Raw genomic sequence first — 12,736 nt, 5'->3', positions numbered from 1 at the left:
TTTTAATTTCTCAGGATCAAAAGATACATCCTTTTGGAAGTTTACTTGTTCTCGTTGGCATAGAATTATGAAATTTAACAAGAATTAAGACTTCATAACACGAGTAATGAGATTAACCAACTTGTCGTTTTATTTTTATTTTGCCGAAGGCGAGTTACTTTATTTTTCAAAGAATAATAGAATTTCCATGAAAAGCAAAGCTAAGGAATCTTGCTGTTGGTAAAACGTAACAATTTGAGGAGTTTGATTGCAATTCCTCAATGTGTACCTACGGAAATTAACTCCTGACGAGCAACAGGCCGATTCTTTTTTTTAACCCCCGACGCAAAAAGAGTGGTGTTATAAGTTTGACCGCTATGTGTGTCTGCTTGTCTATCTGTGGCACCGTAGCTCCTAAACGATCGAATCGATTAAAGTGCGCTTTTTTATTGAAAACAGGTTTTCTAGCGATGGTTTTTAGACATGTTTCATCAAAGTCAGTTTAGCCGTTTTTGAGATATTGAATTAAAAATAGAACTTTCTTCTTTTTATTTTGTAGGTACGGCTCAGTATTAACAGGGTTACTTTTTTCCTTTGAGGTACAAAACCCTAAAAAAATGTATTATGTTAAAGAAGTAGGTACAAATATACAGGGTGGAATTCTGAACGTGATACAATGTGTTTCGAGCTCAGTTAATGCTGGGTAATAATAATGCATTAACTCTTTTCTTGAAATTAGTCTGATGAAATTTGCGGTTTCTGTACATTTTTCATGATTTCAATGATAGACACCACAAATTTTATCAGATTTATTTCAACAAAAGTGTTAATGCATTATATTACCCAGCATAAACTGAGCTTGAAACACTAATTTTGTATCACGTTCAATATGTCTGCCTGTATTTCCCATCTCTACATCATACTATACATCCCTACATCATACTCCTTACATCCCTACATCATACTACATAATAAAATTGCATCAGAACCGAAAATCATGCTTTAATAAAATATCAGTGTTTCTTATTGCCTGTCTTTACTGCCTGCCTTTTGTATTGATCGGACGACCCGTTTAAGTACCTCCTCTGGCCCATTCAGTCCACCTCGGGTCTTGTTCTCATAAAAAAATGAATTGAACGGAAATGAAATAAAGCTAACCGGTTTTCTTGGAGCCCTGGTGTATACGGAGCGCCTCGTCGCCGACGCTAACTTTGCTTGAATATTTTATTTTTTTATTCTGGTCTCGGCCGAGTGAGCTTTAGTTCATGTTTACTACAAAAATATTGATCGCATTAAAGATTAAACGCCGGTCTTTGGTTAGGAACTAAAAGTAGGACGTGACGTCTTTGAGAATTCCTACTGTAGAAAAAACAAGAGCGTGTCGGACATGCCCAAAATAGGGTTCCGTAGCCATTACGAAAACATTAAGTAATATTTTTCTAAGAATTTCGTATTTTATACGGAATCTTCCAAGTTTAGGTACATTTTATACCTTAGGCTGCTATTTACTTTTAAACTACTAATAATTCTCAAGCAAACTTAGCCGTTAAAGTTTTCCTTGAAAGGTTGATATACTTACTACCATCCTGATTTTTTTCAAATTTTTCCACCCACCGGTTTAGATTTTAGAGGGGGGGGGGCTCGATTTTAATGAAAATTTGCACTTTAAAGTTGAATATTTCGCAAAAAAAACACTGAATCGAAAAATCGTCTTAGCAAACCCCTGATGGTTTTAAAAGACCTATCTAACGATAACCCACATTATAGGGTTAGATGAGAAAAAAAATCACCTCCACTTTACGTCTATGGGAGGTAATAAATTTTTTTTTAATTTTTATTGTACCATTTTGTCGGCATAGTTTACATATATATCTGTGTAAAATTACAGCTTCTAGCATTGATAGTCCCTGAGCAACGCCGCGGACGGACGGACAGACAGACAGAGAGACATGGCGAAACTATAAGGGTTCCGTTTTTGCCATTTTGGCTCCGGAACCCTAAAAAGTAGTCTCATGAATAGTCATGACTGACTCATGAGACTCTTGAATGTCGCATTACGGTGATAATAATAATAAATTATAAAAATAACAGAAAATGTTTTATTGTACAAATCAACTTGAAACAAAATACAATGCTCAATATATGTATGGAAGGTTTGTACAGAGAAGTCGCGAGAATAGTCAAATATTCTGACCCCCAATGTAGGTAAAAGACCTGTGTCTTGGGGGCCTGAGTTTGAGTACTCCGGCTTCGGCGATCTTTGTACACATACACAAAATACTAACCTATGATATGATACTTCATTGGAAGCGGAGCGGAGATGCGCAGGATCATGTTAGATAAAGTTAGTTTTATTTTATTTATTTTGTCTGACATCATGTCAATCATTCAAAACATAGGTAATTATAAATATTATTACTTTATTTATATTGTTGTAATTATTGATGGTTATTTTATTTGACATATCACTACACCTACCAACTTTAACTTTTACCTATTTTTTATTGCTGATTTTTTAATATGTATATAAATTATGTACCTATCAACATCGGAATAAACTCTGTTGAGAAAAAGAAGTTTTTCATTAATATGCATTGAAACTAAATTATTATCACGAGGCACTTAAAACTAATTGACCAATTCCAAAGTAAGCAAAAGCTTGAATTATGGGTACGAGTACTAAGCAACGGTTTAACCGGAGAACAAACAAAAGCATTTTTTATACATCATATCTAGGTACCCCGACCGGGGTTCGAACCCGGGACCTCAAGCTTGGGAATCAGGTGCTCAAACCACTGGGCCATCCGGTCGCCTAAATAGGCTAGTTAACAAGGCTATGTGGTTGATTAAACATCACGCTTGATATTTTAGCGTTTCACGCAGGTCAACTGGCACCCTCGGCCGAGGTTATATCCCTCTATTAGGTTGACCTTCGACCAGAACTGTGGAAACACACATACATACATACATAAAATCACGCCTCTTTTCCAACGGGGTAGGCAGAGACTACATCCTTCCACTTGCTACGATTCTGGCATACAACTCTCGCTTCCTCTACATTCATCAATCTTTTCATGTATGCACGTCGGTTTAGAGTACTCCTGCCTGACCCGACCTTTCTTCAGAACGTCCCCGATTTGATCGTGGTACGTTCGTCTAGGCCTTCCTCTCCCAACGTGTAAATCTGTGGAAATGCACCAATGAAATCGCTTAATTGCCGCACTCATTGGTCATTGTCTTTGCTCTAGCGGGAATCACCAGAGATGTGCGAGGAATTTGTTTTTCATGAACCAATAGAAACGCTTAATTTGCCTATCTTCGCACAGTACAGCTCTAGTGGAAACAGCTGAGCGGAGCAAGGATAAGTAATTGAAGCATATGGTTCATGAAAAAGACATTCCTCGCAACGCATCCTCTCACATCTCTGGTGGCAACGCAGCCTTACTGAGAAGAGTCTTTGTGTTGTATTAAATCGGTATTATATCTAATCTTATTAATTATGAATGTTGTTAGGCGCTAAACTCGATAAGTCAAGTCCGACTCTGTGAGTTTAGTCACGTTTGGTGTGCTAAAGCCTCGTTGAAATATGAGAGGAAAAAAAAAATTTACGATAGTCTGGCTGGTCCCTGTGAAAGTGTGTAAACCTTCGACAAAAAAACATCCACTGTTCATCATGCTCTGTAAATAAAGCTATCATTACAAGTGTCGCAGATATTATCGTAATACTCCACCGTAATAAATATTTATTTTGTCTCGTGATGTGACTGAAGTACTTACTTTACAAAATTATGCAAAACTGAGTAATTTCATCAGAGAACCAAACCAAAGATAAGGACTTTGAATGTTTCTGCCTATTATATTCCGTTACGAAATATTATTAGAACTCCATAGAATTGTTGTTTTACTCAATCGTCCTACTAAAAAGGTTAACATAAAATGAAACAAATTAATAGTTTGACAGTCGCCCTGTTTAATATTTCCAGTTAAGTATTCTTATTTTCTTTCAACATAAAATTTACACATATAATTATTATCATACATCGAACAACATTCATCGTGTAATAACATTATTTTTACATTTAGTTTGACAGGAATTCAACATCTTTGGATTATAATGTCCGTGTACTTTACAGATCACTATGTATTTATTAAATAGGCTTTCATGTATCATTGTCTGATCTGTGTTCAATTCCAACATTGAAGTAATCTTTTAAGTTTAAACTTTATTTAATTATTTGGCGATCGTTCATTACCATTCCATATCATATCACGTTAATAATATATTACACATAGATTCATCCTTCAACTAATCAGTCGCGGATCCTCACATCGGGACCCAAAGTAACTTTCCAAATACTTAGCTATCTATATAAATAAGTTATATCATACAAAAAATATTACACTAAGGCCTATTTAGGTATAGATAATAATACATACCATTCTTAATTTACGTATGAATTTACAATTCTGTGGCCTCCTCCCTTAAACCGTAGATATGTAACATTGCAATCTTTATAAAATCTACACGTCAGTGGCACAGCCGTCCTGGAAGCTCTCCTCGGAGGAGGGCCTCGTGATGGTGAGCACGCGTTTGAGCGCGGCCACGGGCGGCAGCACGGGCGGCGCGCGCTGCCACACGCGCAGCGTGCGCGCCGGCGCCGCACCCGCGCCCGCGCCGCTCACCGGCAGCCCGTAGTCCGCCGGATACGGCGCCTCGCCCGGCGCCACCGCCGGCGACGCCGCCACCGCCGCCGCATGAGATCGCGGAAACGTTCGACTCATATATCCCAACTCCTCCTGTGACCCGTCCACACTGCAGTTCTCTATTATAGGTGTACGATCATTATAGTACGCCGGTATTGCTGAACTCACAGCGCGAGCTAAATTACTAGCTTGATTCATTTTCATTTGATCCCAAAGACCAGACGGATAAAGAGAATCTGAACCCTCGCGTGCGTACTCACCGCTCCCCGGTCGAGTGGCACTGTCCGGCCTCGTGCCGTTGATAAGATCGGGGTCGATACCTACAGAAACTGTCGGAGAAACCACTACCGGCCCGCCAGCAGTCACGAGGCTTCCCCTGCCTTCGTAGTGATTAGTTGTGTATGGAATATCGCTCACTCTCGGAGGCTTCAGCACGGGATTACATTTGGGATCATTATAATTCATAGTCTCTTGCCTGTTTACTAACACTGCGCCGTGTGGTCTGTCAACTACGGCTGGGTGCACTTCGTTGCCGGACACAACTCTGTCTAATGTATTTGGTGTTTTGCTTTCGCACGCAGGCGGCGGGCGGAATCGTACAAATGTAATTAACAAAGCCAACGAAATTATGACAATCACTAAGAAGAGTGCTGCTCCGAGACTCGCAATTTGAGCACCTCCTAAGACTGCTATGCCAGGTTCTTGCGTGATATGTACGGTGAAGTTGGCTTCTGCATTACCTCCATTATTGGCAGCTACGCAATAAAACTCAATCGGCTCGGTATCTTGTGTGTTAGTCAGTATAAGGGTCGATTTCTTTTTCGCTTCACCTTCCTCGAAAATATATGTCTTTTGATGAGAGTTGAAATTACTTCCGTTTTGCAATAAGCGACCATTCCAATACCAGTTAATATTTGCGCTCGGCACTGCTTCCGTCTTGCATGTGATTGTAGCGTTATTTCCAGCGGATGCTTTGATATATTGACTAACCGGCAGTATTTCTGGCTTACAAGCAAACTCTTCAATGGCCAGCTCGGAAAAGGGGCGATTGGCGAGTCTTGTGGGAGCCGAACAACTGGGTGTCGATAGTAGTTTGCGCTTTGCTAACCACAGTTTAAGCTCACGAAGCCGGCAGTCGCAAGTCCAGTGATTATCAGAGAGATCAATGGCCCTTAGTTTTTCCAGTCTTTCTAACGAAGTGAGTGGTAAATCTCGGAGCTTGTTGTGATTTAGCCGTAAAGATTCCAGAGACTTCAAATTTCTAAAAGAGTCTGGAGCTATTTCTCTTATGTCGCATTTCGACAAATCGAGCTTAACAACACTTCCTAAATTACTTAAAGCATCCGAGTGTACCTTTAGTATTGGATTTTGAGCTAACATGAGATCTCTAAGGAATGGGGCATCCTTGAAGCTATTGGAAGGTATCTGAGTAAGTAAATTATGAGATAGATCTAATTCTACTAAATTAGTTAGGCCTTTAAAAGCACGGTCGTCTATTTGACCAATGCTGCAACTACGTAGATAAATCCTCTGCAGGTTGACTAGGCCTGTGCGGGCGAAGGCCTCCTGCGGCAGGATCTGCAGGTTGTTCCCGGACAGGTCCAGCACCTGCGTGGCCGGGTCCACGGGCTGCGGCACGGTGATCAACGCGCGGTCCACGCACTCCACTGTTTGTTTGCCGCCTTTCCATTTACACTCGCACACGGCGGGACACGATCCGGGGGGAGCGAACCCGGCTAATATTGTTTCCCACATCACCACATTCACTGTCACTATAAACCACTTCATTTTCATTTTAATCCAATTCGCTGTAGATTGTCACTTTCACTGCATTTCCTCCAATCAATGTTCCGCGATATCACTGTCACAATATCCTCTCAAATTAGTACGACCAAACGTAGTTCATCACTAGGTTTGTATATCGTATCACGTCACTACTCGAAAAAGTTGGTGAGCGATACATGTCGGCACAGCACGCATACGCGACGGCTGTAAATCAACTGAGGGAGAGAGGGATCGTCTGTGTAAAAAGAACGCAACGCATGCGCTCCGGCGGCCCCCGCGCCCCGCTCTGCGGCTTCTCGGCCCAGCGCACTGAGTAGCTCCACAAGAGCCAAGTGTTGAAAGAATTCCAAAAGTGTAATTTTCTACCTGGCTGTGGCCGCGCCGGGTCCCCTGCGCCAGCCCGTCACGTTCATTCACAAATACCTGCGCCAGTGGTGGGGCGAAGCATTCAGCACCGTAACGCGCCGCCGCCGCGGAAACCGCTTCAATTGTTATGGAATCCTAAACTATTTGTTGAGATCACGTTGGGACAGAAGTCCAGGTAGACGACTAATTATAAATAGCCACGCCGGCGACCGATGCAGGTACACCTAACAATATAACAGGATGTGGCGTTTAGACAAATTCTCATTCATGAACATGAATGAATAATAGTAACAGCCAGAAACACGTTCGGTTAAGCGAAAAAAAAACGAAACGGTTTTCAAATGTCTTGTAAAGGCACGTAGCAGAGTAAGTTACTTATGAATAACTTCGATGACAACAATTAACCGAATGCCAAGGAGCTATCGTACGCTGATAGCTAGTTTGCTATAGATTGCTACAGAGTATAGGTATATAGAGTATAACTACTGGGACCTAGACACTCAGCCAACCGCAAGACCGAGCACCACCTGTAGTTCATAATAGGTACTACGCAGTATTATTATTTGGTGTATCGATGCATATTGAAGCTGAAGGACGGGGTCACTTTTTTGCGTATACCCAGACTGAACTATAAAATGTCTCCGTAAAAATAAACCACCCTTTTTCTGAATACAATCATAGTGAAGCCATTATTATTATGGTTTTGTAATAATGTTTGCATGCTTCGACGAGTTACGCGACAAAAGAAACTTATATCAAACAGTAACGATCCTTATCATGCAACACAACAATTATCGAAAAATAGTTTATAGGTATTACCAATAAAAATACATATAATTACAAATCTTTTGACACTTATTATTTTTCATTAAAGTAAAAATTCTACAATATTTAAAAGCTATGGCTCCGCAAACAAAACAATTCTTTCAAAAGTATTTAGCTAATTTTACCCGCATTTTATGTAAAGAGCGTCTACTTTGTCTCCCTAATTCGAGCTAAATAAAACTTTTGTGATGCAAAAACCTGGACGACAAGAACAAAGGGCCTCGTAATGATTAAATCATTAACGAGGCGTTTGCCGGCAGAAGGCACGCGGCCGGCACGCTCCGGCGTTTTTTGGCGCCGCCGTCAGCTGCCTTGGCACCTGGACTGGGGTGAAGCAGGCGCAGCCGGCCGCCAAACATATGCTCACTGTATGCTAACTAATAAGGTTTCCCTAGCTTTCTAAAAGACTATTTCACTTTCGACGGTAAATTATAGAAAGTCTCGCACGGAAGACAGAACATCAAATTTTCCGCGGATGCTATACGGTCATTAAACACAAACACAATTGTTTGATGTCCGCTCGTGCGTCTAACGGGACGTGACATGTGTGCTGAGCCAACCGAAGTGTAGTGTAGCTGGCACTCCTTGGAAGGTGGGTATCGACCAGATTTCTTCCTGTTGAAACGACAATGTAACATGTTAAAAGATAAAATTAAAACTATTGCCAGCCTTTTTACAAAAACGGGCCAATGAACGTGTTATTACTATACTTATTACGCAAAAAATAATTATTATTATTATTTTAAGAACACATACAGTCGTACGTTAATGAATGTACAGGTAAACCAAAAACAATATGAAGACCTCGAGGTTCATAAACATTCATAGGTACTAAAAGTTATTTAAAACTAATGTGAGTACTAAATAAATAAAAAATCAACAAAACTAGGTTTGGTGAAAGATAAATGTTGATAAAAAAACTATACAAAATGTTGCAAAATATAATTATTGAGATCATTAAGTTGCGTCTTAGGTATAACTATATTTACTAACTATATCTCTTACCATCAGGAGACCCACTTGCTCGTTTGCCATCCAGTCAAATAAAAATAAATATATAACTATACTTTATAACTTCAATAACTTAACTTACCTGTGACAGAGGCTGAAATAAAAATTATACCTAATAGTGACTGAAACCAAAATAACATCCAAGACGGTCAGATTTCTGAGTAACTTTACAACAATAAACTTCAACAAACGGCTCCTTAATATAATATCAAAGCCCATGGAAACAAAGCTTTTTAACTTTCATAATATTTGCCTTTTAAAGTCCAAATATAAAGAGAAGAATACAATTTGCTGCTGACAATATCATTTGAGATGGGAGCGTCTCTCTTCCGTTTACATTACCGTTCACTCATCAGATGTTATCATAATAATCAAGCCCACAGTTTTGAGATTCTCCGAATGTTGAATGTGTACTTAAATTGTTTCGACTTCTTTCATAATGGGTGGTGTATTTTACTATAAACAGGAATCTATGTAGTCGATGAGTGAGGGGATCCAAGTGAGCGCTACTCGGACCGAGAGCTGTGGGATAATTCACACGATTTCCAATTGTGTAAGTGTTCATGTCCCAACATGCTGCCTGAGGTGGCTCCACGCTGAGTTACATAAACGGCATTTTGTGAATTAATGCGTCATGCAAACAGCTGTGTTAAGGACATCTCTGTGAGTAATGCTACTTGTGCAAATTTAATCGTCACTATGTAAGTATTTGGAAGGTTACATTTTATAAAAGTTGAGGTTATTTTATTAGGTTTGACTCATACTCTGTTACAATTCACATAAGTTCATACCTACGGAATTAAATCATGTTTTTTAATCTTGCCAATCTTGCTATATTTGAGACTTTTATTAATTAGTAACCATGCCACCACCAACAAACACCATAAATCTAAGAAAGATGTTAAAAATATTTTTCTAATAATATACCAATAGAGAGATCCGTTTAATGTGAACATCAACTACACCGTAAACTAAAAAAAAAAACAGGCTAATAATTACCTAAATAATTTTTATCCTGTAACGACAGGAGACGTTCATCCAATTTATAACAAAAATAAACACCGTGACAGAAAGGTTTTCCTAAGTAAGGTACGCCATCGTGTCTTAAAAAAAACACCTGTATAATTTTCATATCTCTATTATTTAACTAGATATTTCAGAATTTTATGCCGATCCCGTGGGAATATCGTATTAAAAGTAGCCCAACGTGCACTATTCTAGAAATTCAGCTATATCTACAAACCTAATTTTATCCATATCCGTCCACTGTTTTAGCGTGAAAGAGTAACAAAAACACACATACGCACACAAAAACTTTGTATACATCGGATTTACCTATATTATTATAATAAAATATTTTCAACTAATAATTTTATTGAATCAGGCGTTACTTTGCGGAGGTCTACGAGTATATCAATGAATTTGACTTAGGTCGCGAGTGAGCAAAGTAATTTAGTTCACTAATAGGTTAATATAAAGATCACATTATATTTCACGCTACTCTCTTCGGTCTTGTGCCAATCCATTGAGGATGGAAATCCGCCACTACGTAGACTGTTTTTATGAGTACTTACATTTAATGATAACATAATACTTCTTCAACATCCTGCTATAGTATAATAATATCATGCGTGGAACTAACCCTAAGATAGGTAGCTACTAACCTTATTGCGCGTTAATGAATGAATGAGCTATGCGGTTAAAATCCATCTAAATTTTTAATATTATTGAGTCAGTTTCGTAACTTGGATGCAATACTACGTAAATATTAAAAGTAGGTACCTATCAAAAAAGTTAATATAAAAAATATTTTTGGCAGTAAAGCGTACTTGTAAGTAATTAAACGTTATTATTATTTTTGATTTTGGCAAGCAGCAATGTAATGTAAAAACTTTAATTTGACACATTCGATACATCAAAAACTATCAAATTATGCTCATTAGGGCTCTGCACACACTCTGTATACTGTAGCTACTTAATGATACAAATATTTTAATATACAATATGGCTCATAAAATAGTTTCACTACTGGTAAAATTTACCTTATTTGGGGTAAATGTACATTAAATTTTAATTAAAATCAACTACATAGTAAGCAAAAATTTGATCAAAAATATCTGAACACGCTTCTACGCCGTAGAATCAATAGAGTAATAGTAGCAATAGAGTAATAGTCGTATTCAGATATTTTTGATAATATTTTTGCTCACGAATTTATGAACTCAGCTGTATTTATGCTAACTGGCGCTCATTTGTTTCTTTCACTGAAAGCTAGACACTTCAAATTTGACAGACCTAAGTATCTCTTGGATGTTATACCTAGTAGAGATGCTCTAAAAATGATTTTTGGAAATTGTTAGGTACGGGTCAAGGAACACTTAAAAGGAATTTATATTATAAATTCAAAGTGGCTCTATCACCGTACCTAACTATTACAGATTTCGAATTGGGTGTTCAACTAGGTATTAAATTATATTGTACCGGATAACTCACGTCTTAAATCGAGTTTAGCTCGACATGTTTCCGGCTATATCGTAGCCCTTCGTAAACTCGATTTTAGAATGAGTTGTCCGGTACAAAATCATTTAATATGAGTGAGTCTCACGGTAGTTTCACGTTCATCTAGATAGTTATAATAGCTGAAAACTGTTCTCAGAATATGTTTTTTTATACTAGGTATCTGACTCAGACAACGCACAGCTGTATGTTACAACCACTGGACTCAGAGACTTGTGTGGCACATTATTCCTTGAGTCCACTAAAAATAGATTTTACAAAATTTCCACAGTATATAAAATAAAAGAGATTTGTGTTTTTGTTTATAGTGGCTCTGGGCCGACAAAAACAACGCCGTTTTATATTTTATTAGAGTTGCGCCTTGAAATGATTATTATTATTATATCAAGCACTTGACGTTATCATCATTGATGGCAAAAGCGGAACCCTTAGTTTCGCCGTGTCGGTCTGTCCGTCTGCCCGTCCGTCCATCTGCGGCTTTGTTTAATTTCACTACCTAAATGGGGTTACTTTAAAATGCAGGGGCTACTTGGAAAAACGGTTTTTACGCCCTTATTTTTTTAGACCATTTGTGGCAGTGAAATACCTAACCTCCATAAATTACCTACCTAAGTTTTTACTTCATTTGCTCAATCGAGCTATGAATATTTGCGTTTTTATAAAGCTTTTAATAAAGTAACCCCGTCACCTACAGGAACGAAACCGAGGGCACAAACTAATTTATGATAATCAACAGTTATTTGGCTAAGAGACTTTAGACTTGAACTAATTTAGTTTTATTTTTCCCAGGCTCCTAAATGACCGTAGGCGACTTCGGCAATAATTGACAATTAAACGGACACCCTAATTATGATTGTTATTAGTTAGTTCCGGCGGGTCAGCGGCCGCGAAACAAGTTGCGCTAAACTTTCAATTTGGACAGTTATATTCGTACCTACTCTTGAATAATGGATAAACTAGTTCAGCTCGGCTTTTGGGAGCAATTATATTAACTCTAATGAGGAATAAGATATTGCATAAAAGCATTTGTTTCTTTGAGAAAATAACAAAATAATTAAAGTGTAAAATGTTTATAATGAACCTAGTTTTCTGGTAAAGTGAAACTCGCTGCGCCAGTCTCCTAAGAAAATTCTAATTTGCAAAGAATCCCATCTGTTTAATTTCTGCTAGTGGTAGGAAGCGTGATATACTCACCAGCAGCGTAACGACGTTGCAAGTATTTTCGCAGCTAAAACGAGGCCAAAGAACGCCTTGTGAGATAATGAGTTGATTAGCTATGGAAGACCAGCCCACGCTAAGCGCGAGCCTCCACTTCGGGACTTACTTAATATACCTAATTCCGCTCGAACCATTGAGCACTATGTTTTTGAAAAGGACATTATTGGATAACTCTGCAGGATCCCTAGTCTCTGAACTCTCATAACACAAAGCCATACAGCGCTTATGTTCGTATAATGTTTGAAATTCTATTTGATTGCGTTAATTGTCGAAAATTGGATTATTTTTAATTATATCCCGTGTGTATTACTTGCTCGCCAGCCTCGATGCC

At 38.5% G+C, this 12,736-nt stretch overlaps 1 protein-coding gene across 1 annotated transcript; it reads right to left on the bottom strand.

Annotated features, from left to right (window-relative positions):
• Nucleotides 1-3,929: 3,929 nt before the first annotated feature.
• On the bottom strand, nt 3,930-6,783 carry kek1 (leucine-rich repeat, immunoglobulin-like domain-containing kekkon 1 protein). The gene has a single exon (XM_074093203.1). The coding sequence runs from the start codon at nt 6,475-6,477 to the stop codon at nt 4,501-4,503; it is 1,977 nt and encodes a 658-aa protein (XP_073949304.1). The 5' UTR covers nt 6,478-6,783; the 3' UTR covers nt 3,930-4,500.
• Nucleotides 6,784-12,736: the final 5,953 nt, after the last annotated feature.

The sequence above is a fragment of the Choristoneura fumiferana genome, chromosome 10 (assembly GCF_025370935.1).
Source record: "Choristoneura fumiferana chromosome 10, NRCan_CFum_1, whole genome shotgun sequence".
NCBI classification, from domain to species: domain Eukaryota; kingdom Metazoa; phylum Arthropoda; class Insecta; order Lepidoptera; family Tortricidae; genus Choristoneura; species Choristoneura fumiferana.
The sequence above is the reverse complement of the archived record's forward strand: the minus strand, read 5'-3'. Positions and strand labels throughout refer to the sequence as shown.

Coding starts and splice junctions, on each gene's coding strand:
- kek1 (XM_074093203.1), bottom strand. CDS start 6,477: ATGAAAATGAAGTGGTTTATAGTGACAGTGAATGTGGTGATGTGGGAA.